Below are 23,159 nucleotides of genomic sequence, written 5' to 3'. Positions count from 1 at the left end.
GATTATACACTAGGTCATCTTTTGTGACTGGCATATTTCATTTAGCATAATGTTTTCAAGGTTCATTCTTGTGTTCTTGTTGTATCATGTACCGGTACTTTATTCCTTCCTATTGCCAGATAACAATCCATTACATAGACACACCACATTTTATTTATCCACCCATCAGTTGATGGACTTTGGGTTTTCACTTCGAGGATATTATGAATAATATGGCTATGAATTGTGTACAAGTTTCTGTGTAGGTAGACATGTTTTCACTTCTCTTGGGTATATACCTAGGAATGGAATTCATGACTCATATGGTAACTTTACGTTTAACCTTTTGAGAACCTGCAGCTGGCTTCCAAGGTGGCTCCAGCATTTTGCACTCCTACCAGCAGTGCATCAGTGTTCCCACTTCTCCACGGCCTCACCAGCACTTCTTAAGTATCTGTCCTTTTTAATGTAAACATCCTAGTGTGTGTAAAGTAGTATTTCGTTATGGTTTTGATTTGAATTTCCTTGATGGCTAATGATGCTGAGCATCTTTTCATTTGCTTTTTGGTCATTCGTGTATCTTTTTTGGGCCAGCTTGTCTTGTAAACTACAAGTACCTCTGGACAGAGGCATTCCCTGAATTCAAATGTTACTTAAGAGCTAAATTATCCTGGGCAAGTCATTTAACTTTTATTAGCTTCAGGCTCCTTCTCTGCAATGTGGAGATAATAATATTAACTACCCAACAGGAGATGCAAGGATTGAAATAACGCAGGTAAAGGACTTAGCAGACAGCTGGGCACACAACAAACAGTCAGCAAGTGACAGTTATTATTAACAACAACCCTATTCACACTTTACAGACCATAAATGCTTTGAAACAGCTCTTCCCATAAAGAGAGAGCCTAAGATCTGGGACAGAGAAGTTGGGAGCAAAGGACAAGGGGAGCTCAAAAGAGTTGAATAAAAAGGAAAATGAAAACAATTACTTATGGGCCATTTTCACAGTCTTGTTTTAGTTATCTTTGCCAAAGGTCAGCCTAGAGCCTACTCCTGCACCCTTCCAATCATGATGTAAACACCTAGTTCACTGTATTAAATCCATTTCTGTTTAGAAAAGCGAGAATAGCTTCTCACTACTGCTACTGAACCCTGACTGAACAGGAAGGAAGGAAGGTCTTAGTCACAGCTCTGTAATTACAGCCATGCACACTGCCTGGCATATAACATTAGGTGATCAGTAGCTGAAGTGAATCAAATGGAATCAATGAGTACATTAATGAATGGAATGAATAAATGGGCAAACAAAGCATGTTTGTGATGTTTGCTCAATTAGGTGAATGAGGACTCCCTCATCCAGAGGGTCCCGGGGAAGGCTGAGATCAGTGCCCAGGACTGGCAGCCAAGGTTCTCACTGACCATCCATAACCCATTACCATTGCACAGATGCCTACATTAGAATATCTTTCATTTTTCTGTTGCCAACACTCAGGGATTATAGATTGTAGAAAATGCTGTTTTCCTGTATTTCTTAAAGTCATGAGTGAGAAGGTGAAAAGGCCTCCACTGTGCTTCTTCGCATATAAATAACCCACAGCAGAAAGAAAGGGGAGTCAATGGTTCCAAATTCAAAATAAAGGCAGGCTGTTCTGACAAAGTCCAAATTACAGAGTGCTCCAGGCAAAAATAGAGACATCTTTCACAGAAATTCTATTTGCCCATTCAATTCCAAAAGAGAGAATCAAACTAAGAAAACTCTTCCACGCCTTCCACAAATTGATTTAATTTCAGCAGCCACCTGGGGCAGCACACAGTCAGACAGCAAACAGGCCTTTCAGCTTTTGTCCTTCTTGCCACGTTCTCTTCCTTCAGAGACTAGAAAAGGATCGCTGCCACTTCATTCTTCAACGTGGTACAAAGATAGAGCCCACTCTACATTCCTGCTCTACAATTTTGCAAATCACTCTCTTCCCCTCAGATCTTTCATAGCCAAAACTGTAGAACCCTCTCAAAAACCTTCAAGCTATCAGAGTATGATAGGTTTCGATTTTGCAATTCATTTTGGGCTCCCTTTTGACAGGTCTTCATTGGCTTAAAACATTTGTTACTCTTACATGTTATCATTTATTGAAAGCATTTACAGAACATTCCTTCACACATGTCCCTCATTCTCTCGCACAAGCAACATCTGAGTGCCTGCTCTGTACCCATTCATTGGGAATATAGCTCCTCTAAGCTCCAGACAGATTTTTTTCAGGGTCAGTACTTCCAAAGACTATTTCTGAAGTTGTCCATCACAGCATTATTTTTACAGTCAAAAACTGGAAATTACCAGCCAGGCGCAGTGGCTCATGCCTGTAATCCCAGCACTTTGAGAGGCCGAGGCGGGCGGATCGTGAGGTCAGGAGATCCAGACCATCCTAGCTAACAGGGTGAAACTCCGTCTCTACTAAAAATACAAAAAAGTAGCCGGGTGCGCTGGCAGGTGCCTGTAGTCCCGGTTACTTGGGAGGCTGTGGCAGGAGAATGGCGTGAACGCGGAAGGTGGAGCTTGCAGTGAGCCGAGATCACGCCACTGCACTCCAGCCTGGGTGACAGAGTGAGACTCTGTCTCAAAAAAGCAAACAAAAAAATAAAAAACTGGAAATTACCTAATTGTCCAACCATAAAGTAATGGTTAAGCAAAATAAGGTGTTTATACTGATGAAACAGCCATTAAACATAAAGTTTATAAAGAATCTAAGCTTATTAGATCTTTGTGTTAAATGAAAACCAGGCAGCAACCACATCGTATATAAAATATAATCTCAATTATCTTTACAAAATGTAAGGAATTAATATTGGATAAAAATAGACCAAAATGTTAATTCTAAGATTATGGATATCTCTTCAGCACACATCTCTTCAGAATTTGTGGAAAATTTACAAAATAAAAGCATACATAATAAAAATTAACTGTAATAGGCAACCACTGTTACTAATTTGGTATTTTGCTATCCATTATTTATATAAGAATAAAAATTCATAAATATACTTTGCATATATTCCTTGCAATTTTAAAACTTCAAAATGGGGAAGAATAAGAAATGTTTAGACATATAAAGACAATGCAATGTTAACTGAAAAAGTCAAAATCATATATATGACTAAAAGCATGTTATATAAAAAGACTTCTCACTACTTTGTACCCTGTCAAACTCATGCCATATCATGTACACCTATTTAAAATAAATAAAAGACGGGGCAGGACACGGTGACTTACACCTGTAATCTCAGGAGTTTGGAAGACAAAAGTGGGAGATTACTTGAGCTCAGGAGTTTGAGACCAGCCTAGCCAACACGGCAAAACCCCATCTGTACCAAAAATACAAAAATTAGCCAGGTGTGGTGGTGCACGCCCATGGTCCCAGCTACTTGAGAGGCTGAGGTGGGAGGATATCTGGAGCCTGGGAAATCAAGGCTGCAGTGAGCCATGATGATGCCACTGCACTTCAACCTGGGTGTCAGAGCGAGAAGATTCTGTCTGAAATTTTAAAAATAAATAAATTAAGTAATTAAAATAAATGTTATTTCCCCATCTTCCATAAAATCCAGAAGATACAATAAAGTCAAGTGAATATGGCTGCTTTTCCCCTTTGTCTCTATTATCCCATTTTTGATATAATGTAGTTATATGACCTTCATAGGACAGAAGAATTTTTTTTTAATTCCATACTTTCCTCAAGGTCGCAATAACCCAAACTGTCTATTAGGCAATTTCTCTTAAAGCAAGCTGAGCCCACTGCCCCTTTCCAAGCTGACTTCTTTGCAGCAGAGCCCCAGGGAAGAGCAAAATGAGGCCCTCTGAGGTGGAGCCACAGAACCTCAGCCACACACAGTGCCACGGTACTGCTAGAAGGTGAAAAGCTGTGTAAAGCGGCCTCGGAAATGACTGGCAAGGGAGATCAGTTTGTTTTTCAACTGTCTCTGTATTTCATTCCCTTAAGCATTCTTCCTCAAAGCTCCCACTCCACCATCCCCTGGAATGGGGGTGATGGATTAGCCACTGAGTAATCGTTAGTCTCATGACCCCATCTGAACCCAAAGCTACAAACACTTTCAATACGAAGTGTTTAATTTATTTAAGACAGGAATCACCTCCACTTTACAGCTGAGTAAAATGAGGCTCTAGAAGGTTAAGTCCAATCAGCCAAAACCCAGGCCACAGTCTCTGAAGGCTGTGCTTTCCTCCATAGTAGCCCTCGAGGGCCCTAGAGTGAGGGACAGCTCTTCTCATTCAGGCTGTTGGCACTGCTGAGGGCAGGTGACAGCCTAACCAGCTGTCACCCAGTCAGGACAGCTCTGGAAGTTCCAACTGGCCATCTGACAAATAGCAGGTCTTTTGTGGGCTGAACTGTGTTCCCTTCAAAATTAATATTCAAAATCCTAATCCTAGAACTTCAAAATGTAACTGTGTTTGGAGATTAGATCCTTAAAGAGGTGATCAAGTTAAAATGAGGTATTTAGAGTGGATCCTCATCCAATATGACTGGTGTTCTCATAAGAGGGGGAAATTGGACATGGAGATGACCATGTGAGGACACAGTGAGAAGGTGGCAGCCTTCAAGCCAAAGAGAGAAGTTTCAGAAGGAACCAAACCTGCCGACCCCTTGATCTCAGACTTCGAGCCCCCAGACTGAGAAAGTAAATTCTTTTTTTTTTTCTTCTTTTTTTTTTTTTCAAGACAGAGTCGTGCTCTGTTGCCCAGGCTGGAGTGCGGTGGCGCAAACTCAGCTCACTGCAACATCCGCTTCTGGGGTTCAAGTGATTCTCCTGCCTCAGCCTCCCAAGTAGTTGGGATTACAGGTATGTGCCACCATGCCCAGGTAATTTTTGTATTTTTAGTAGAGATGATGTTTCACCATGTTGGCCAGACTGGTCTGTAACTCCTGACCTCCGGTGATCCACCCGGCTCAACCTCCCAAAGCGCTGGGATGACAGGCATGAGCCACCGTGCCCAACCAAGAAAATAAACTTCTATAATTAATGCTACCCAACCTGTGTTATTTTGTAATGCCAGTCCTAGCAGACTAACATAGGGACATCAAATGCCTCAAATTTGGCTGCAGAGGAGGAGCAGGCAGGTGGGGTTTACAGTAATCACCTCCACAGAAATCAGTACAACAGAGATGGAACGAGCCAATCTAGGCTTCGTAAATTGGAAGGATTTGAATCTCAGTTCTCTCTTCTACTCTGTGACCTTAACCTCTTTCCTCATTTACAAAATGGAGAAAATTATAGTACCATCTTTGTAGAGTTTTGGGGTGGATTAAATGAGACATACATTGTGCTGAACGTTTCACATGCACTGACATCCAGTAAGTACTCAACAGCAGCCAAGTATTAATAACACTAATAATTAATAGTAGTGATATAGGAGCACATTCTAGTGGGAGAAAATGTGTGACCAAGGGATGGTGTTTGACGTTACTGAGGAACAAAACAAGCTTCAGTTTCTCAGTCTTTCTATGTTCACAAAGAAACTGGAGCCTCTTAATGTTCATTGCTTTTCCCCTCAAGATATTCCAAGAATCAGTGACGACCACATCTTGTACTATGTGTATTCTGGAGAAATTCTATCCATAAATTACTGAGCAGAAAGAGACAGTTTCACAAGGCCTGCATGGCAACATCTGAAGGGAAACAGAAGGCAGCAGTAGTACCCTGGATACAGAGTAGGGCCTGCTCCCCACCACACTCTCCAAGGCAGCAGCGTAGACAGGTACAAATACTGTGCTGAGAGCCTCAGCTCCTGCAGAACCTGGCCAGACTCTCACTTTGCCCCTGACACCTCAGTCATGCTCCCTCTCTGGGCTCAGTTTCCTCCTCTACAAATTGAAGCACTGCACTAACTGAGGTTTGCTGTCCCAAAGAGCCCAAATACCTTTATACTTAAGTTCATCTGCATGCATCTTTTTGCAGACTGATGCTTGCTTCACTGCCCACATTCAGACCTCATGTATGAATTAATCATGCTCCTCTCTGGGTGCTGGCAATGAGGGAAAATAAAGTGTGGGGGTTTCACTTTTCATAACACATCTGACAGCCCTTCAGAAACGTCACCATAAAAAGAAACCGGCTGTTGCCTGAGGTAATAACCTAATGGCCAATCTTGCAGAGACAATGACCCTAAAGAGATATGGCAATGGCCACCAAGAAGAGGTAGATCAAATTTAAAGTGGGAGAGGGGAAGATTAACTTTATAGGAAGATGACACGGATAATATACTTGGCCAAATACAAGTCTAGAATTGCTGTGCTGAGTTCTGCACTTTTAAATTTGAGAAAATCTCAAGTGCTGGTAATTAGACCTGAATTTTATCAGCACCAATTAATATATGAGTAATGTTTTATAAACACTTCCACATCCAAGGTGTCACTTAATTCTCATTCACAACAAACATTTCTTTGTATCATAATCAGATGAGGGAAGGAGTTCCAGAAAGTTAAGCGACTTGCCCAAGATCACACACCTAGAAAGCCCAGGGTGGCAGGCAAATCACAGATTGGAGTCCAAAGTCAGTGGTCTTTCCAAGCTTATTTATGACTTCCCTCTGTAAGCCAAAACAAAGATGAGGAGAGAGCTTATATTTAGTGTGACTTCATTTATGTTTGTAATCCAGCATATTAGCGAAGCTGGGAAGAAACCAGCTCTGCAAATTTTACAAGTCCCCAAACATAAAAATAAATGTCATGGGATACCACTAGGGAACATCCCTGGAACACGGCTTCCCCCACTAAAGCAACTGGGACAACTGGGTTGCAACTGGGACAATTTTGCCCCCCAGCAGACATTTTATAATGCCTGGAGACATTTTTGGTTGTCACAACTGGGAAGCGCTACTGGCATCCAGGGGATAAAATCCAGGGATGCTGCTAAACATCCTACAATATACAGGACAGCCCACCACAACAAAGAATAATCTGGTCCAAAATCAACAAGGGCACTCTCCATCTAAACAAATTAGAGGAGCAGAAAGATGGATTATACTTTGCAAAGAACAAAGCTTCATACAAATATGAGGCAGAGATAACATTCTGGACTTGGCTTTGAGTCCTCCCAGGCTTGGTTCCAGCTGTAATCTACTGTGTGATCCTGGGCAAGTCACTTAACCACTCTGTCACATTTCCTGACTGTAAAGCAAGAGTGATGTGACATTTTTTAACTGAGTGATTCTGAAACATTCCTATATCTGATGACCCGGGATCCTGGCTAAAATGCAAATTCCTAGTTTTATTCCCAGGGATTCTGCATTTTTAACAAGCACCCACGATGAATCTGTTATAGGTGATTAGCAAATTACAGTTTGAAATAGCACGAGGAAATCAAAATGTGTGTATCTTATTCTAAGCAGGATTTGCTAGTTTGGGGAATGGCATCATCAGCACCCCAGGTGTTAACTTGGAGGCCTCCTCACCTGTGGGAAAACTACAGGGGTTCTCTCAAGGAAGCTTCAACTTCTCTAAGGCTGACAGGGCCAGGGAGGCAGGCCAGACATGAGACAGAAGCTAAGGGGCAGCTGCAACCACAAAAACAGCCCTTCAACCTGGGAGGCTACTCTTGGAACAAAGCTCCAACCACAAACACCCCAGAGGGCATGGGAGAAGGGGTAAGACTCAGGACATCAAGTCGTGTGCATTAGCCAAAAAGGAGTGCAATCTTTCTCAGTCACAAAAAGGAACCCACAGCCAAACCCAAACACACACAGCCAAGGCGCTCATTCACTCATGGCATTAGTCTGGTCCTTTATTGACTCCTCTGGAAAGAGGTCTCCACAACATTCAAGAGCAAACTGGCAGAAGTGAGGTCTCAGGGATAACAGGGAGTCATGCAGGGTTGAATACTCACTGCAGGAACCCACTATTCTGACCTGTCTTCTAGGCCCAAACTGAAAAGCCAACCTTGATTCACTCAGAGCTCTTTCCCCATGCTCTCCCACCTGCTCCAAAAGCTTGAGGAAAAAGTTAATCCAGTCCCTGTGCTGATGAATCAAATAGAGACACACTCATATCCTGCTTCTTCCTTTTTATCTTTAACCTAAACCAAAGGATCCTCATCCTGTCCACATCACCTGCTTAATTACCAAGCAGAGCGACACAGCCAGAGCACACCCTGGTAACAGAAATCGGTGCAAGATACATCTCAGGAGGCTTCCCATCAAGCCAGTCCCTCACATGAAAGCCCTGATGCAATGCTCTCATTTGGCAGTTTGCCCTTTCTGCTTCCAAAAAGGATGCGGAGTAACCTACTGCTGCAGATGTCACAGGCTCCTACTATGTATCTTCCCATAAAAGGAAACTGCTGATAGAGTATGGCAGATACACCTTACTCCTTATTCGGTGGAATGTTGCCAGAGCCCCAGTCCAGACCAAATAAATCAGAATCTCTGGCACTGGGTCCCAGACATATTTTTTAAAAGCTCCCCAAGGGATTCTAACATGCAGCCAGGGGTGGCACTCACTGGACTAAGGCCTTGCAGTGGAGACTCTGGCCTCCAACTTCAACCTGCTAGGCTAAAAGTACAGTGACATTCAGTACCAAAGAGAATTTGGTATAACAATAAAGGAAGACAGAAAAAGCTTCCCCTCTTCAAAAGGAGGAATAACACTCTGACATGGATATTTTAAAGGGGAGCTGAAGAGCAGAGAACTAGCTTCTTTATTGAGTGCCCCAAACTACTGGGTTTTGCCTCTTAAATGCTGATTTCATTTCAATCAAGACCTACACTGTACGAGACACTGAAGAAGGGAATAGCAAAGCATAAAACAAGGCATCTCATCTTATGTATGTAGAACTTCCAAGGAGGACAAGCTGGGAGCATCAAGCAGATAACATTAAGGCAGGACCTCCAGGTGCTGTGATGGAGGGGAGGGCAGGGAGCTGGAGGAGGTCAGCCAGCCCAGACTGGGTCACCAGGAGGCTTCAGGCTCCACCTCCTCTGGGCTTCTCGCCATGCTCAGATACTCCCACAGGTGCAGCAAGGACTCAATTCCCAGTCTCTTTTCTGTGCGACTCACTCCGCCCTGCTGGCCAATTGCCAGCCAACTCTAAAATGCCTAAGTGAGGGGACACAAGAGGCCTCTTGCTGCCCATGAAGTTGCAGCTATATTCATTTCCCTTCCAAATTAACAACCTACTGCTCCATAATAAAGCTGTCAGCTCTCAACAATGGATCCACGCTAAGAAAGGTGGCCAAGGCTGTTCTGGTAGAGGGCACAGCTGCTTTATGCCAAAGGTGGGAGGCCCAGGGTGGGACCCTTTCCTCCCACAATGACAGCCGGATTTCCTATTACCAGAATGTTCTCAAATGCCCCTCCTTGCCTGGCCGTCTTCCTTCACTGTACATTTACCACTTGGCCAATGCAATTGGGGCTGGAACACAATTAATCCCTACTCCAGTCACATTTTTTTCCCCCAAGAGAACGAATTTGATAGACCCACAGCATCCAGAGGAGAGCGCCACTCTGAATGCTAATTGCCCCCACAAGTTCTGCAGAGGGCACAGGAGATGCTGGCCTCCACAGCAGGGGCAGTCTAGGATTCAGAAACCCTACCTGGTGTTATCAGCAGCAACTCGATGCAAGGACCGCCCTCCCAGTCGCGACAGCAGTAGCCAGAGACCCTCAAGTTTCCTCCAGGGTAACATAAGGCTGGCAGCTGGCGTCGCAGTGGTCAGGGGAGAGAGGTGAACAAGGCTGCCTGCAGACAGTGCGCAGCTTTGCTCCGCTCCACTCCACTGAGGGGAAGCGACAGCGGGTGAGGATTTAAAATGCAGCAGATGAGATTTAGGTTAGATTCACAGACGAACTTCCTGACAGAGAGGGAAGCACTGGAAAGGCTGACCCAGTACTTAAATTTCACTCGCAAACCACAAGAGGCTGATTGTACTGTCTGTCAGGAAGCAAGTGAGTGGCAAGGAGGCAGCCTTCTGTGCACAATGGTCAGAAACAGGGACCTCACCCAGGCTGGCCTGCAGCTACCTCACTACACACTTTTTTGCTTTTTAATATAAGGTAAATAGAAGAGTCCACCAAAATGCACTTTTAAATGTGCTTATTCTTTGATCTAGGAATCCCAGTTCCAGGAATTTAAGAAAATCATTCTTTAAAAGGTCAAATGTTTTTATGTATTTTAGGAGAAAAGTAGAAGCGATCTAAATGCCTAACTATAGAACAGGGAATAATTAAGAATATTATGGCCTGTGTGCACCACAGACTACTATGTAGCAAATAAAAATGTTCTTAAGGAATATGTAATGATCTGGGAAATACACATGATATCGTAAGTGAATAAAGCATATTAAAAAAAAAGAAAGGCTTATGTGCCTTTGAAAAAAGAAGAAAGGGAAATTTACCAAAACGTTAGCAGTAATCATCCCTGGATTTAGAAGTAGACATTTTTTTCTTTCTTGATACTTTCTCAATATTCTAAAATAAGCACATTATTTGAATAATCAGAAAACATCGACATTTAAAAGGGGAAAAAAAGATCAGTCTCATCTCTGACGTACCTCAGCGCCATAAATCTACTTCATCAGCACAGCCATTATTTCCAGAAAGCAAACCGGTGACACTCAATCTCATACTTGGCAAGACAAACATTCTCGCTTCCACAGTGGCCCTGCGTACCTACTACAGCCACCAGAAAAACACTGATCAGCATCTCCTGCCAGGAAGCACAGGGCCTTCCCACTCAAGAATTCACGGGGCTCTCAGTCCATGGCCAGACCTTCCTTCACATCCAACTACAGTGTGCCTAAGTGAGTCTGAAAGGCAAGGGAGAAATGCGGAATCCTGCAAAGAATTGGACTTACTGGATTAACCCTGGGAAATATTAAAGTGATCTAGAGTTCACCACTATTTATGAATGTCCACTGCATGCCAGGAAAGGGACAGGATGCTTTCACATGCTTTGCAACACGGGAATCATTAGCCCTGTTTTACACATGAGAAAATGGAGGTTACAGAACTCCAGCCAACTTCCCTCAAAGCACACAGACGGTAAGTGGCAGGGCTAGTACTACATGCTTGTCACTTGACCCCAAGACAAGCAAGGTTTTTCTCCTCAGCTGCCCCCAGCATTCGTGTCTTCGGAGAAAACACAATGCAGGTCACACCTCTCTCTCCTAGACTTATACCCCCACTCCCAGTGCCCTGAGACAGGCCACTCTGCTGCTTCTTGCCCACTTTCTTTCACTTTCTATCTCCACCACTACCCAGGGATACAAATACAATAGCCCCATGTGGGCACCTCAATGATCCACTGTGGCCGAATTCCCCAGCCCACCTCAATGACCCTTAAGGGGATGGGGTTTACTATCAAGGCCCTCTCCAGAGGTGTCTGAGACACGCTGCCTTCAGGGTCTCCCTGAACTCACAACATCTCTGAGGCAGGCTGGCCTCTTATCTCCTTTCACAGACGGGAAAACAGATTGGAAAGTAGGTTGACCTGCTCTAAGTCTAATAAGAAGCAGACCTAGGACTAGAACTCAGGTCCTCTCATAAAGGCCAAGTGGTCTTTCTACCATAGAAAACCATGCTCAGAACATGGGCTCTGAGGCCTAAAGACCTGGATTCGAATCTCAGCCCCACTACTTACAAGCTGTGTGGTGTTGGGCCTGATTAACTTAAGTCTCATTTCCCTCAATCACAGGATAAGGAAAACAGTCCCTAACCCAGGCAGTTGTTTTGAGGATTAGATTGGACAATGTGTAAAAAAGCCATTGCAGTGCCTGGAACAGTCAACTCTATTATCACACAACCCTGAGGAGGAACCATAGGACTTTTCAACCTATCTCCCCAATTATGCAAGGCCCAAAAGGCTTTAGTCTGAAAACAGAGCCATGGAGACTGCACCAATTTAGATGGAAACAGCTTTCTCCCTTGCAAGGACTGCCAGTAAGCTCCACTTGGTTTTCAGATCTGACTGAGATGACATTGATGCTCTTTTTTTCCCGCCATAAAGGCTCTTCCCTGCCCACCTTCCTCCAACTTATCCTCAGTGGCACCCCTGAGGCCAGGCTGAATTAGGTCCCTCAGAATCCTGGATTTATAGCCCTGCTGGGACACTACCACTATTATCAAAAGTGACTGTTGAGGCTGGGCACGGTGGCTCACACCTGTAATCCCAACACTGGGAGGCTGAGGCTAGCAGATCAATTGAGGTCAGGAGTTCGGAACCAACCTGGCAACACAGTGCAACCCCGTCTCTACAAAAAATACAAAAATTAGCCGGGCTTGGTGGCAGGCACCTGTTATCCCAGCTACTCGGGAGGCTGAGTTAGGAGAATCACTTGAATCCGGGAGGTGGAGGTTGCAGTGAGCCAAGTTCATGCCACTGCCCTCCAGCCTGGGTGACAGAGCAAGACCCTGTCTCAAAAAAAAATAAAAATAAAAAATTGGCTATTGACTTGCCTGTCTTCCCCACTAGACTGAGAGCTGCCTGAAGGCAGAGATATGCTATACTCACTGTTTATCTTCAGTGTCTATCTATATCAGCTTCCTATTGCTGCTGTAACAAATTATCATAAATTTAGGAACTTATAACGACACAAATTTATCATCCTAAGGTCTTGGAGGTCAGATGTCCAAAATCAGTTTTACTGGACTGAAATCAAAGTGTCAGCAGAGCCGTGCTCCTCAGGAGGCCCTAGGGCAGAATCCATTCCTTGCCTCTTCCAGCTTCTAGAGGCTGCCCACATTCCTTGGCTCAAGGGCACAATGCTCCAACCTCTACTACCCTCCTCATATTTCCTTCCCTTACTCTGATCTTATAAGGACCCTTCTGATTACATGGGCCCACCCTGATAATCCAGAATGATATTCCCATCCCAAAGTCCTTCCCTTCATCATATCCGAAAGTCCCTTTTCCCATATAAGGTAATATATTCACAGGTTCTGGGTATTAGCACATGGATATCTTTTGGAGGGGCCCATCATTTGGCCCACTCCATTATCATAGCACCTACCACATCGCAGATGCAGGGACTGTTCACCTTGTGCAAGAGATCATGCTCCATGTAGTCCTAAAGCACTAAGAAGTTGAACCTTCTTGGTTGGTTTAGGAGGGACCCAAAGCTTGGATCCCATGTTCTAGCCAAAATGTCCCACAAGGGGCCCTGAAAGTCGTTCTTCTCTCTATAACCTACAGCTCTAGGTTTCTTCAGCTAACGTGGAAGCAGCCCACACCTCACCTCCACACCTCCACTCTAGGTAAATGCCTACTAGTTGATTCTCTGAACTCTGAAAGTATGGATAGATGACTCAATCTCAAGAGTCATTCACAATCTACATCTTCCTGGGGCTCACAATTCACATGGCATCATCACAACATGGACAGAAGCAGGATAAGGGTTCCATCACTGAATAGCATGAGTCAGATTTGATAAATACTGCACATTCTTTAAAATTCTATCAAAATCAAGCCTTAAATTATCAGGCTATAGCAGCAACCTAGCAACCCAACCACATTCATTTCCACTTGAGCCTGGTACCTTAACAAGAACATGTCAAATCCCAACAGGAGTCAGACCTAGGAGGAGAAAGGTCCCAGGCTCACTCACCTTGTGGAATGCAGCAGGTGGCTATAAGGGGCAAATGAAGGAGTCCAAGCTGGGATCTGAACCTTCACTCTCCAACCTCTCTTCTGTAACCTTGAGCTTATTACTCAACTTCTGAGCTTTCTCAATATATACACGTCAGTACAATGAGCCCGCTGATACTGACCAGCAGGTAAAATGTCCAGCAAGTAGTATGTTTTCACTAAGGATTGGCTCCCTTCTACTTGCCCCTGAAATAATAAAGCTGGCCAGGCAGGTGAATCCATTAGGAGGAAGTGTAAACTGGTGTAAATGCACTGTTTCCCTAGCGTTAACCACACATCGCTCACACCGCCTCTGTAATTTCTGCCACATCTTGTCCAACCTGTACTTCCACTTTTTTCCTTTAAATAGACCACAAGGACTCTAGCTATATCCTAAGCATAACAGCTGCCAAATGATGACTTTGATGTTCTAGTTATATTTTTCTTCAAACACACATGAAAAACATTATATACTCACAAAAAAAAACTATTAAGAAATATTCACTCCTTGGCCAGGCGTAGTGGCTCATGCCTATAATCCCAGCACTTTGGGAGGCCAAGGTGGGCGGATCACCAGAGGTCAGGAGTTTGAGACCAGCCTGGCCAACATGATGAAACCCTATCTCTACTACAAAGTACCAAAAAAATAGCTGGGCGTGGTGGCAGATGCCTATAATCCCAGCTACCTGGGAGGCTGAGGCAGGAGAATCGCTTGAACCTGGGAGGCAGAGGTTGCAGTGAGCTGAGATCATGCCATTGCACTCCAGCCTGGGTGACAAGAGCGAAACTCTGTCAAGAAAGAAAGAAAGAAGGAAAGAAGGAAAGAAAGAAAGAAAAAGAAAGAAAGAAAGAAAGAAGGAAAAAGAAAAGAGAGAGAGAGAAAGAAAGATAGATAGATTCACCCCTGTATTACCCCATATATAATTTCACACTTTGGGAAACTCTGGTGAAAAGAAAGCTTGAGTTCTGGTCCTCGCTTAACTAAAAACTATTCTGTATGCCCAGGTCACTGCTCTTCTCTAAGACTCAGTTTTCCCCAGTAAGAAAATAAAAAGAACCAGATGCAGTGGCTGGTGCCTGATATCCCAGCTTCTCAGGAGACAGGCAGAAAGATCACTTGAGGCCAGGAGTTCAAGACCAGCCTGGGCAATATAGCGAGATCTCATCTCTAAAAAAAGAAAAAACTTAGCCGAGCATGGTAGCTCACACCTGTAGTGCTATCTTTTTGGGAGGCTGAGTCAGGAGCCCAGGAGTTGGATGCTGCAGTGAGCTATGATCACACCACTGCACTCCAGTCTGGGCAACAGAGCAAGACCTCATCTCTTAAAATTAAAAATTTGGAAAAAAAAAAAAGAAAGTAAAAAGGATAGTCTAGGTAACCTTTCCATTCCCCTCCAGTTCCAATACTCTGAGATTTATTATCAAATGATCCCAAAAAAAACAAAAGATTCTAAGCAGGGAATTTTTTTAAAAAGACAATAAATATTACTCAATATAATTAGAATCAGAGAGAGAAAAAGGATGAGAGAGGAAATGACAAAGAGATATGTACCATCCCTTCTTTCTTCACAAAGGACTTTGACTTTGAGCTTCCCTTTTCTGGGATTTGTGATACCAGCAGTTTTTCACCGGAGAGGACACTTGCTTTTGTAATGGGACAAGCTGGATTTGGATCACAGCTTGGGTGGCTGCTAGTTTTATCACCTTATGCAGACTATTCAACCTCTGAGTTTCTACAATTATAAAATGGGCAATGCCTCCTTCACAAGGCTGATTGGGGATTAAGTGTGAGTAACTTGCATAAAGCACATGGAAAGAGCTGGATACCAGAGATGTTTGCTATTACTATTATACCTGTACTATTGGTTGAGTACACATCTGCCTCTCCCACTTAATTGTAAATTCCGAAGGGAGGAATGTCTTGTTCATCTCTTTCCCCCACAGTGCCTAGCACAGTGCTTTATATAAAATAAAGAGCTTCACCTGAATTTGTAGGGAATCAAAGCTTACAGAAAGAATGCCTGTTCCAAAGGAGGAAATTAGATATGCCCAGAGATGTATAAATAAAAAGCAAATAGCAAATCTCCCCTGACAAAAACAAATGTCCCCATTTATAAACAAACAAAACAGAAAAGGTTTTTCAAAATCCATCAAAATATGGACAGTGGTTGTCTTCGGTGCTTGGTCCATAATTTCCTTCTTCTATCTTCTTTGTAGTGAAATATTCTAAATTTCCCACAAAGTGTACATAATAGGAAAAATTATTTAAATTATTATTAGGACAAATAAGACTGCTTGCCTTTGAGTCCGAAAAGTCAGGGACCTGGAGTCCAGACTCTGCCATTACATATCTGACTACCTGACTTCAGACGTGTCACTCCAAGTTCCAGTAAAATGACAGGAACTATGCCCATTCTGACAACACCAGCAGGCTGCTATAGGAGCAGAGTACACAGCTCCATGCTGTGGAAACCCTTTCTTTGCTAACCAGAGCTCTAGAATCTCGTAAGCACACCTAGAGCCTCACCAGTGGTGTCTCACTTTTTATTCCAAACCAGACGTGTATTGCTTTACTGGTGTCACACCTGCATAAATGTTGTTCAAGTAATAAAAAGAGAAAATAACCCACAAAGTGACAGCCTTTTTGTAATCTTATAAACATGCTACAAAAGTAATAAGAATGAATTTGGGGCTGTGATCGTAACTCTGTTAATGAGCAATGCCCACGTCTGAAACACCACCAGCTGGGAGCCCTAATTTTCACAGGGCATTTTGTTTGTTTGTTTTTTGGTTCCTTTTACATTTTTTTTCCAACACAATGAGAACTTCAGACCTCTGCTCAAGGCAGATCATCTGGAACAGAGCAAAACAGCTTACCAGATGCGTCAGAAAGAAAGATGGGACCTTGAAAACTCTGAGCCTAACAGTCAGCTCTAGACCAAACATTTCCCCTGCCTAAAGTCAAACCAAACTAGCAACCTCTTTCTTAAAAGGAACTACTAGGTAGGGTAAGTGCAAAGAGGGTTACAATCCCATGCAAGTGACACTTAAAAGTTACAGACAAGAAGGCACTGTGTCCATTGGCCCCATAGAGCCTATGGATGAGGGGGCAGAGAGGGGTGCCAAAATAGCAAACTTACTTTACAAATTTATGTTCAGATTTAGCCTGGGATGTTAGGTCAGTGGAAGAAAGGCAGCATGCAAACATATTTGTAGGAACTTTAGTTTATTCCTACTTTGGGAGACAGGTCTTCAGATGCATGATTTCCAATAAGGAGTCAGCTATCCAACAATAACAATTACAATCCTCAACAGCTCAACTTCTTCATCAATGAAATGTGGATAATAATTAAGTTGCATCATAATTTGCTGTGATAATTCAATGGGATAATATAGGAACATACTGAGATCACTGTCTGGTACCTAGTTAGCTATCAATAATACACAATGCCGCATTACAGTTGAGCATACATTATCCTGTTTGAGCATAAGAACAACTGTGTGAGGCAGGTTTTATTATTCTCACAGGACACTGGCTCAAAGAGATAAAAGGACTCATCTAGAGTCACACAGCTAAAATGTGACAGGTATCCAGTTGCTCTTAGGACTAATATTCCCTAATCCCGGCTGCACCAGAGAAGGCTGGAGTTTGAGCAGGTGACCTTTCCAGTTCAGCTGTGCTGTATGCCTGCGGTCAGAGATTCACGGTTCTCCAAGGCCTCTTTGAATATTTGGAGGCTGGAAACAGGTTTGATGTGGAAGTCAGATGAAACCCTTCTAGGACAGTTGTCACATCTGAACCCAGGAGCCCAGGTATGGCCTCTGGCAGCAGCACAAAATACATTCGTGACATTCTTATTTTCTACATTTAAAAAACAAAACAAAAAAACCTCTCAGCTAATGATCCAAGGACTCTCTAGCTGCCTTAATTCATGAAAAATAATAGCTATCAATTGGTAAGTACTGCGTTAAATCCTTTACAGTCATCTCATACAATTCTCAATTGTCCTGGGGATGGGGGAGTGGCCTTGTCCCTATTTAACAAACAGGTAAAGAAACTGAGACTCAGAGAAGCTGAAGGACACAAAGCTAATAAGTAGCAGAGACTGAATTTGAGTCCAAGCCCCCAAAGAAATTGCCACACTGCTTCAACTAACCCCTCGTTCCCTCTCCCCTCATTCCTGGGTACTCACAGGGCATAGACCTGGAACATTGGCTTCTTTTCCCTTCACCAGATACAGTACAAACCCTAGGTTGGAACTTCATGCTTTTGCAAACCAAGACTGCAAGAGCTGCCAGGGTCTTTAGTCTGTTTGTCCTCCCCATCTTGCCTGAGTCAGAACAAACCATCAGATCACTCTTCTCTTAGCCTAGGGAGCTTCTCTTGCCACCCATCCCAGGAAAAGGCTCCCTGCCACAGCTGCTACTGAGGAACTCAGTAACCACCATCAACCAAGTGCCTCTTTTAAGAGGGAAGAGAGAAGACAAGCTAAAGAGCTGGTGCAGAGAGACAGGCTGCCCCTTTCCCCTGACAGCAGGGGGAGTCAGGCCCCAGGACGGAGGCGTCCACTGATGTTGGACTCACCATAGCCTGCTCCATTCAGTACAGACATTAGGAGCAAGACACATGGGGAATTTCCAAGCTAGCCCTACTCAGTCCTCTGTCCTCACAATCCATAGTGGCCATGATATCCTCACCTCACCATCCCACAGCCTGATAACTGCCTCACTTTCCCCATAACCTATAACCTCTGATGCCCTCTCACTCAACTCAGTGCCCTAGGGACCCCACTACCCACCTACTCTTTCCAGAATCACCTTGGGTAGTAGCTGCCCCAGGCCGTCTTGGCTGGGCCATTATCCACAAATATGCAGCCATGGCCAGCAGACCAAAAGGTGAGACGTTAGATGGCAGGCTTCAGTGGTTTTCATAACAGAAAAACCTTGTTCCTAATCAAGGCCATCTTCAAATCCTCAATTCACAGAGTACTAGCAGCTCAGGGCAGGGTCGGAGAAAGTGGCACTCTACAAGCTAGAGCCCAGTGTGTTAGGGGAGGGCTGCCATGGAGTGTACACACCACAAACTCAGGTGGCAGGGCAGGTGGCACTGATTGCCCAATAACCCAGGGTATCAGAGTCAACAGCCTCTTTAAAGCCAAGCCTTCCTTCACTCATTTTCTCCCTGGAAGGCTGGAGTGAGGTAGGGACTGGAGCAGCCCAGCCCATGGAGACCACAGCAGAGAGGCAGGCAAACTCAGCAAGCCAAGTCACTGAGAAAGGGGATAGAAAATTGGGAGGAAGGGAAGGGAGCACAGCAGCCTGTCTGGGAGCACCTCTCTGATACACAGCCCACACCCAGGGCTAAAATCTGCCTCCCTGCTCCTTGCCTCCCGTAAGCCCACCCTACTCCCCACACTTTTTGCCTTTGCCCTTCCCCGCTCTTACATAAACCCAGCCCCCTCTTACACTCCCCAGAATGTCAGCTTCCAAGACATGCTCATCTTCCTCATCACACTTACTCTACAGTCCAGTCCTTCGACCCTTCCGTTAACAGGACTGAAAACTGTCCTAAGCCAGCACATAGCTTCCCAGGTCTCTAAGGCACAATGCTACCAGGAAGGCTGAGTTTCACAACTCTTCTAAGGCCCTGGCTGGGTTAAAAAAAATCTCCTCAGGTCTGCCTCCAACCAACCCCCGTCCCTCCCACCTCCCCAGAGCCCAGCCTGGTCCACAGCCCTCCATGTAAGGCTGGGCCCTTGCACTCCCACTCATTAGGGCCCCACCCAGAAATACCCCAGCACACAAACAGGACACCTTGTACAACTATCAGTCTTAGACCCACCCTCCCTCTGACAAGGACAGGAGGGAAACTGAAACTGCCTGAGGGAGGAGCCTCACTCCACCTTCTCTATTTCCCACCTGGACCTCCCTGCTCCCCTCCTGCTGAGAGAGACAAGTCAGGTGATACCTGACAGACACCTCTTCCTCTGCCCACAGCCCCCAGGCCTGAAAATACACCCGAGGGCACTGGCGGAGCACGCAAGGAGGTTTTCAGGCACCATGGCTGGGACAGGGCAACATTTTTCTATTTTTCAGAATGTTTCAGACTCTACCTGCTGAGAGGACTCAGGTCTCCCACACCTGGTCTGGAAGCTTCTTCAGGAAGCTGCCTTGAGGAAGGGGATGGGAGTGAGATTCGTTTAGGAAGGCAAAGGAGGAGGGGTACAGGCGGGTTCTAAAGTACATTAAAATCTGAGGGATGCACCTTTCTGCCCTCCGGGAGGAGAGGGGGCGGTCCCACCGACAGGGAAAGGGGACCCCTTGGGGGGCAGTGCTCGTGCCTTGGGGGAATACCCTTATCCTTCTCGGGAAATAGACTGCAATACCTCGGGCTTAAACCTTGCCTAGCCAAAGCCAAAAAGCAAAGGGGGAGGCCTGCAACCCACCAATCTCATTTTCAGATTTCCTCTCTCCAGCTTAGACACATTAATAATTAACTTGCCTACCTAGGAGCTTGCCGGCGTTGCCATAAAAGATGAGTAATGGCACCGGAGTCCCAGCCCTATGCCCGCGGGCTTCAGGGCTCGGGGCTGGGACGGGCGCCTGGAACAAAGCCTCTGCATTCCTTCGGGAAGGTGTGTCTGAAACCAGAGCTGTCACAGGCGAGAAGCTGACCCCTTACCTCCTCCGTGGCCGACTCCTGGCAAGTGTGGGTGTAGAGGAAGGGCAGGCGCCCCGACACACTGAGCGGAACGCTTGGCGGGGTCGCCTTTGCCCACTTCCCGTTCCCCACCCCCTCCACTGCTGGCCAGTTGCTGTCCCCTCAGCCCGCACGCCTGCGGGGCCGTGGGGTCCCCAACCACAGCCGATTTCGGGAAGCGGCGCTGTCTGCTGCTGAGATAATCCTGTTAACATGAACGCAGGCTGTACTTGGAGACCCGATTTTTAAAAACAACAGCAGCTCCCTCGGCGTCCTTCCCGAGGAGTAACCCAAAGCCGGGCGCCGGCTCAATGAATTCTCTTGCAGAAACTCCAGCGGCCAGCTACGGCTCCCTCGCTCATGGCTGGCCGGGGACTAGCCGGCTCCGGTCACGCCCGCGCCCAGACACAAAGCACCCCCAAAAGGAGCCCGTGCACCCTGCGCCCTGTCGGCTCAAAAGCCCGCAGATCCCCCGAAAGTTACAGCGCGCACACACACCTGCAGGCCCCCCTTGGCAGCCCCTGCCAGACCTCCAGCGTGGCGGGGCACGCGTCCCAGGGCTGGCAGCTCCGCGGCTCCATGCGACTGCTCCGCGAGCCCGGGCGGGCCACCGGTCAGCGGCGCTGGACTACGGAGGGCGCCGGGGCCTCAGCTCGCCCGCGGCGCATGGCGCGCCCTCCTTGTCCTCGCCGGGGCCTTTCCGAGGAGCCCACACCCACTTGACATCAGCACCGACCAAAGCACGTGGCGCAGCGCCAGACGGCGGACCCCAGCGATCCAGAGCGCGCCCCAGGTGCTGCCGCTAGACCAGGACGGCGCGTCCGAGCGCAGCACATTCCTTTCCTCGCAGAGGATGCTGCAAGTGGGAGGAGTAGGGAGACTGAGGAGGGGGAGGAAAACGCGCGGAGGGGCAGGACGGGCGGAGGGGCAGGACCTGCGGCCTCAGAACGGCGCTGTTCTGGCGTCTAGCCAGACAACAGCAGACCTGTCATCCGTTGCCGCAAGTGCCCATCGGCTGGGAAGACCAGGTTGCAGGAGACCCGGGTTGCTGTCGTCTCCCCTCCAAGAGTCCTGACCTTGAATTCTCTTCCCCAGAATGATTCATGGAGGCTTCTCTCTAACAACCCCTGGTAAATTACGGGAACGGATTCTGACAAGCCAGGAATGAAGGCTTGGTTAGATGTGACTGCGACCCCATCACCCAGGAGGCCACTATCAGGCACCCAGCGAAGCAGACCATACCATCTGGCTTGTCTCTGCCCTGGCAACCTCAACTATGTCTCTTTTCTTTCTCTCTTTTCTCAATGCCCTTGGCAATAAGGGATCACTCTCCTGGTCCTGCAGGCAATCAGAACTACAGCACCTCTCAGCAGCCCAAACACACTTCTAACTCATTCATTAGCACCCGTCCAAATATTCAAACGTGCAAACATTTAAGGGTTAGTATACGCCAGGAGCAACAGATAATCTTCCTACACTCACAGTGCTTCTACTCTAGTCAGGGAGACCTATATTAAATACAGAACAAGGTAATTACCATTGTTGCAAGGGGATTACAGAGGTGCTATAAGAATGCACCAGGGAGCCTTAAGTCTTGGCAGTCAAGAAAGGCTCCCTGACGAAGTGATACTTGACAAAGCTGAGAGGTTACCCAGGGGGTGGGAAAGTTCAGGCAAAACCACTGGGTATTAAAGTGTAAGCTTGCTTCCATTCACAGGTGCAGATGATTAGGCAGAAGCGGAAATGCCATGCTAGGAACATCTGGGCTTTTATCCAGGTGGGGCACAGGGTGGCTCCCAGGCCCTAGAAGACAGCCCGGCTATCTGTCCAAAGACGCCCTTATGTCTGTTTTCTCATCTCTCCCTCACCCATGGCTGTCCTGCCTCTGCAAAAGAGCACTGTACAGGAATTCGGGAACCTTCACTTGAGGCACCAACTCAGTCATCAATTTGCTGTGTGGCCATACAGAAACCCCTTCCACTCTCTGGTATCAGTGTATCTACCTAAAATGAGAGGCTGGGTCGGGCGTGGTGGTGCTAGCCTGTAGCGGTACCTAGTCAGGAGGTTGAGGCAGGGGGGGGAGCAGGGAGGGAATGGCTTGAGCCTAGGAATTTGAGACTGCAGTGATCTGTGATGCACTCCATCCTGGGTGACAAAGCGAGACCCTGTCTCAAAACAAAATAAAAATAAAATGAGAGGTTGGATTAGGACAATGTTTCTCCATATATTTTTTTAAACCATACTTCCTTTTGGATAAATATACAAATGCCATTCCCATTCTTCTGTGGTGACAAGGCACCAAATTATTTTCCAAATCAAAAATTATAGTAGTGAATATGATTTTTAAAACTATATATGCCCTGTAAGTATTAAGCAATATTCTGTCTTGAGATGTCTGCTGAAGATAGCTTGGAGGCCAGAGTAAAGAAATGGCCTCCAAGTTCACCCTTCTGTTATCTTTCCCCACCCTCCCCCACAACCCAGCCACCAGCACTTATCATCTCTAGCCTCCTTTCATGTACTCTTTCCAGGATAAATTGGCCAGACAATGAACAGAAGCCCTGGGTCATCCAAAAAAACAAAAAAGCCATGCTGTGCAAGACTCCTTTGAATAATAATTTCCAGTAATGTTGGCAAGAAGACACTTTGAAGGAAGCATGCAATGATCTTGGGGACAATTTGGCAATATGAATTAAAAGGCTTTAAAATGCTCATATCCTGTGAACCATCAATTCCACAACCAAGAATTTAGCCAGAATACTTCATTGTGGATGAGCACAAAGATTTATCCTCAAGGATGTTCATCTCATCATTTTCATAACAGCAAGTAATTGGAAATGATCTAATTGTACAACAGGAA

General features: G+C 45.8%; 1 protein-coding gene across 46 annotated transcripts in view; it reads right to left on the bottom strand.

Annotated features, from left to right (window-relative positions):
• The window catches only part of PLEKHA7 (pleckstrin homology domain containing A7), a 246,417-nt gene that overhangs the window by 136,413 nt on the left and 86,845 nt on the right, over positions 1-23,159 (bottom strand). For 8 of the 46 annotated variants that reach the window (XM_028833612.2, XM_077963194.1, XM_077963199.1 and 5 more), the window contains exon 1: positions 20,798-21,181. The exons of the other annotated variants lie outside the window; for them this stretch is intronic. In XM_028833612.2, the coding sequence (XP_028689445.2) occupies positions 20,798-20,880 (83 nt within the window). In that variant the 5' untranslated portion in view covers positions 20,881-21,181. Of the gene's footprint in view, positions 1-20,797; positions 21,182-23,159 lie in introns of those variants that run through there. 46 annotated transcript variants of the gene reach the window in all.

This window comes from Macaca mulatta, chromosome 14 (genome assembly GCF_049350105.2).
Source record: "Macaca mulatta isolate MMU2019108-1 chromosome 14, T2T-MMU8v2.0, whole genome shotgun sequence".
Classification (NCBI taxonomy): Eukaryota; Metazoa; Chordata; class Mammalia; order Primates; family Cercopithecidae; genus Macaca; species Macaca mulatta.
The sequence above is the reverse complement of the archived record's forward strand: the minus strand, read 5'-3'. Positions and strand labels throughout refer to the sequence as shown.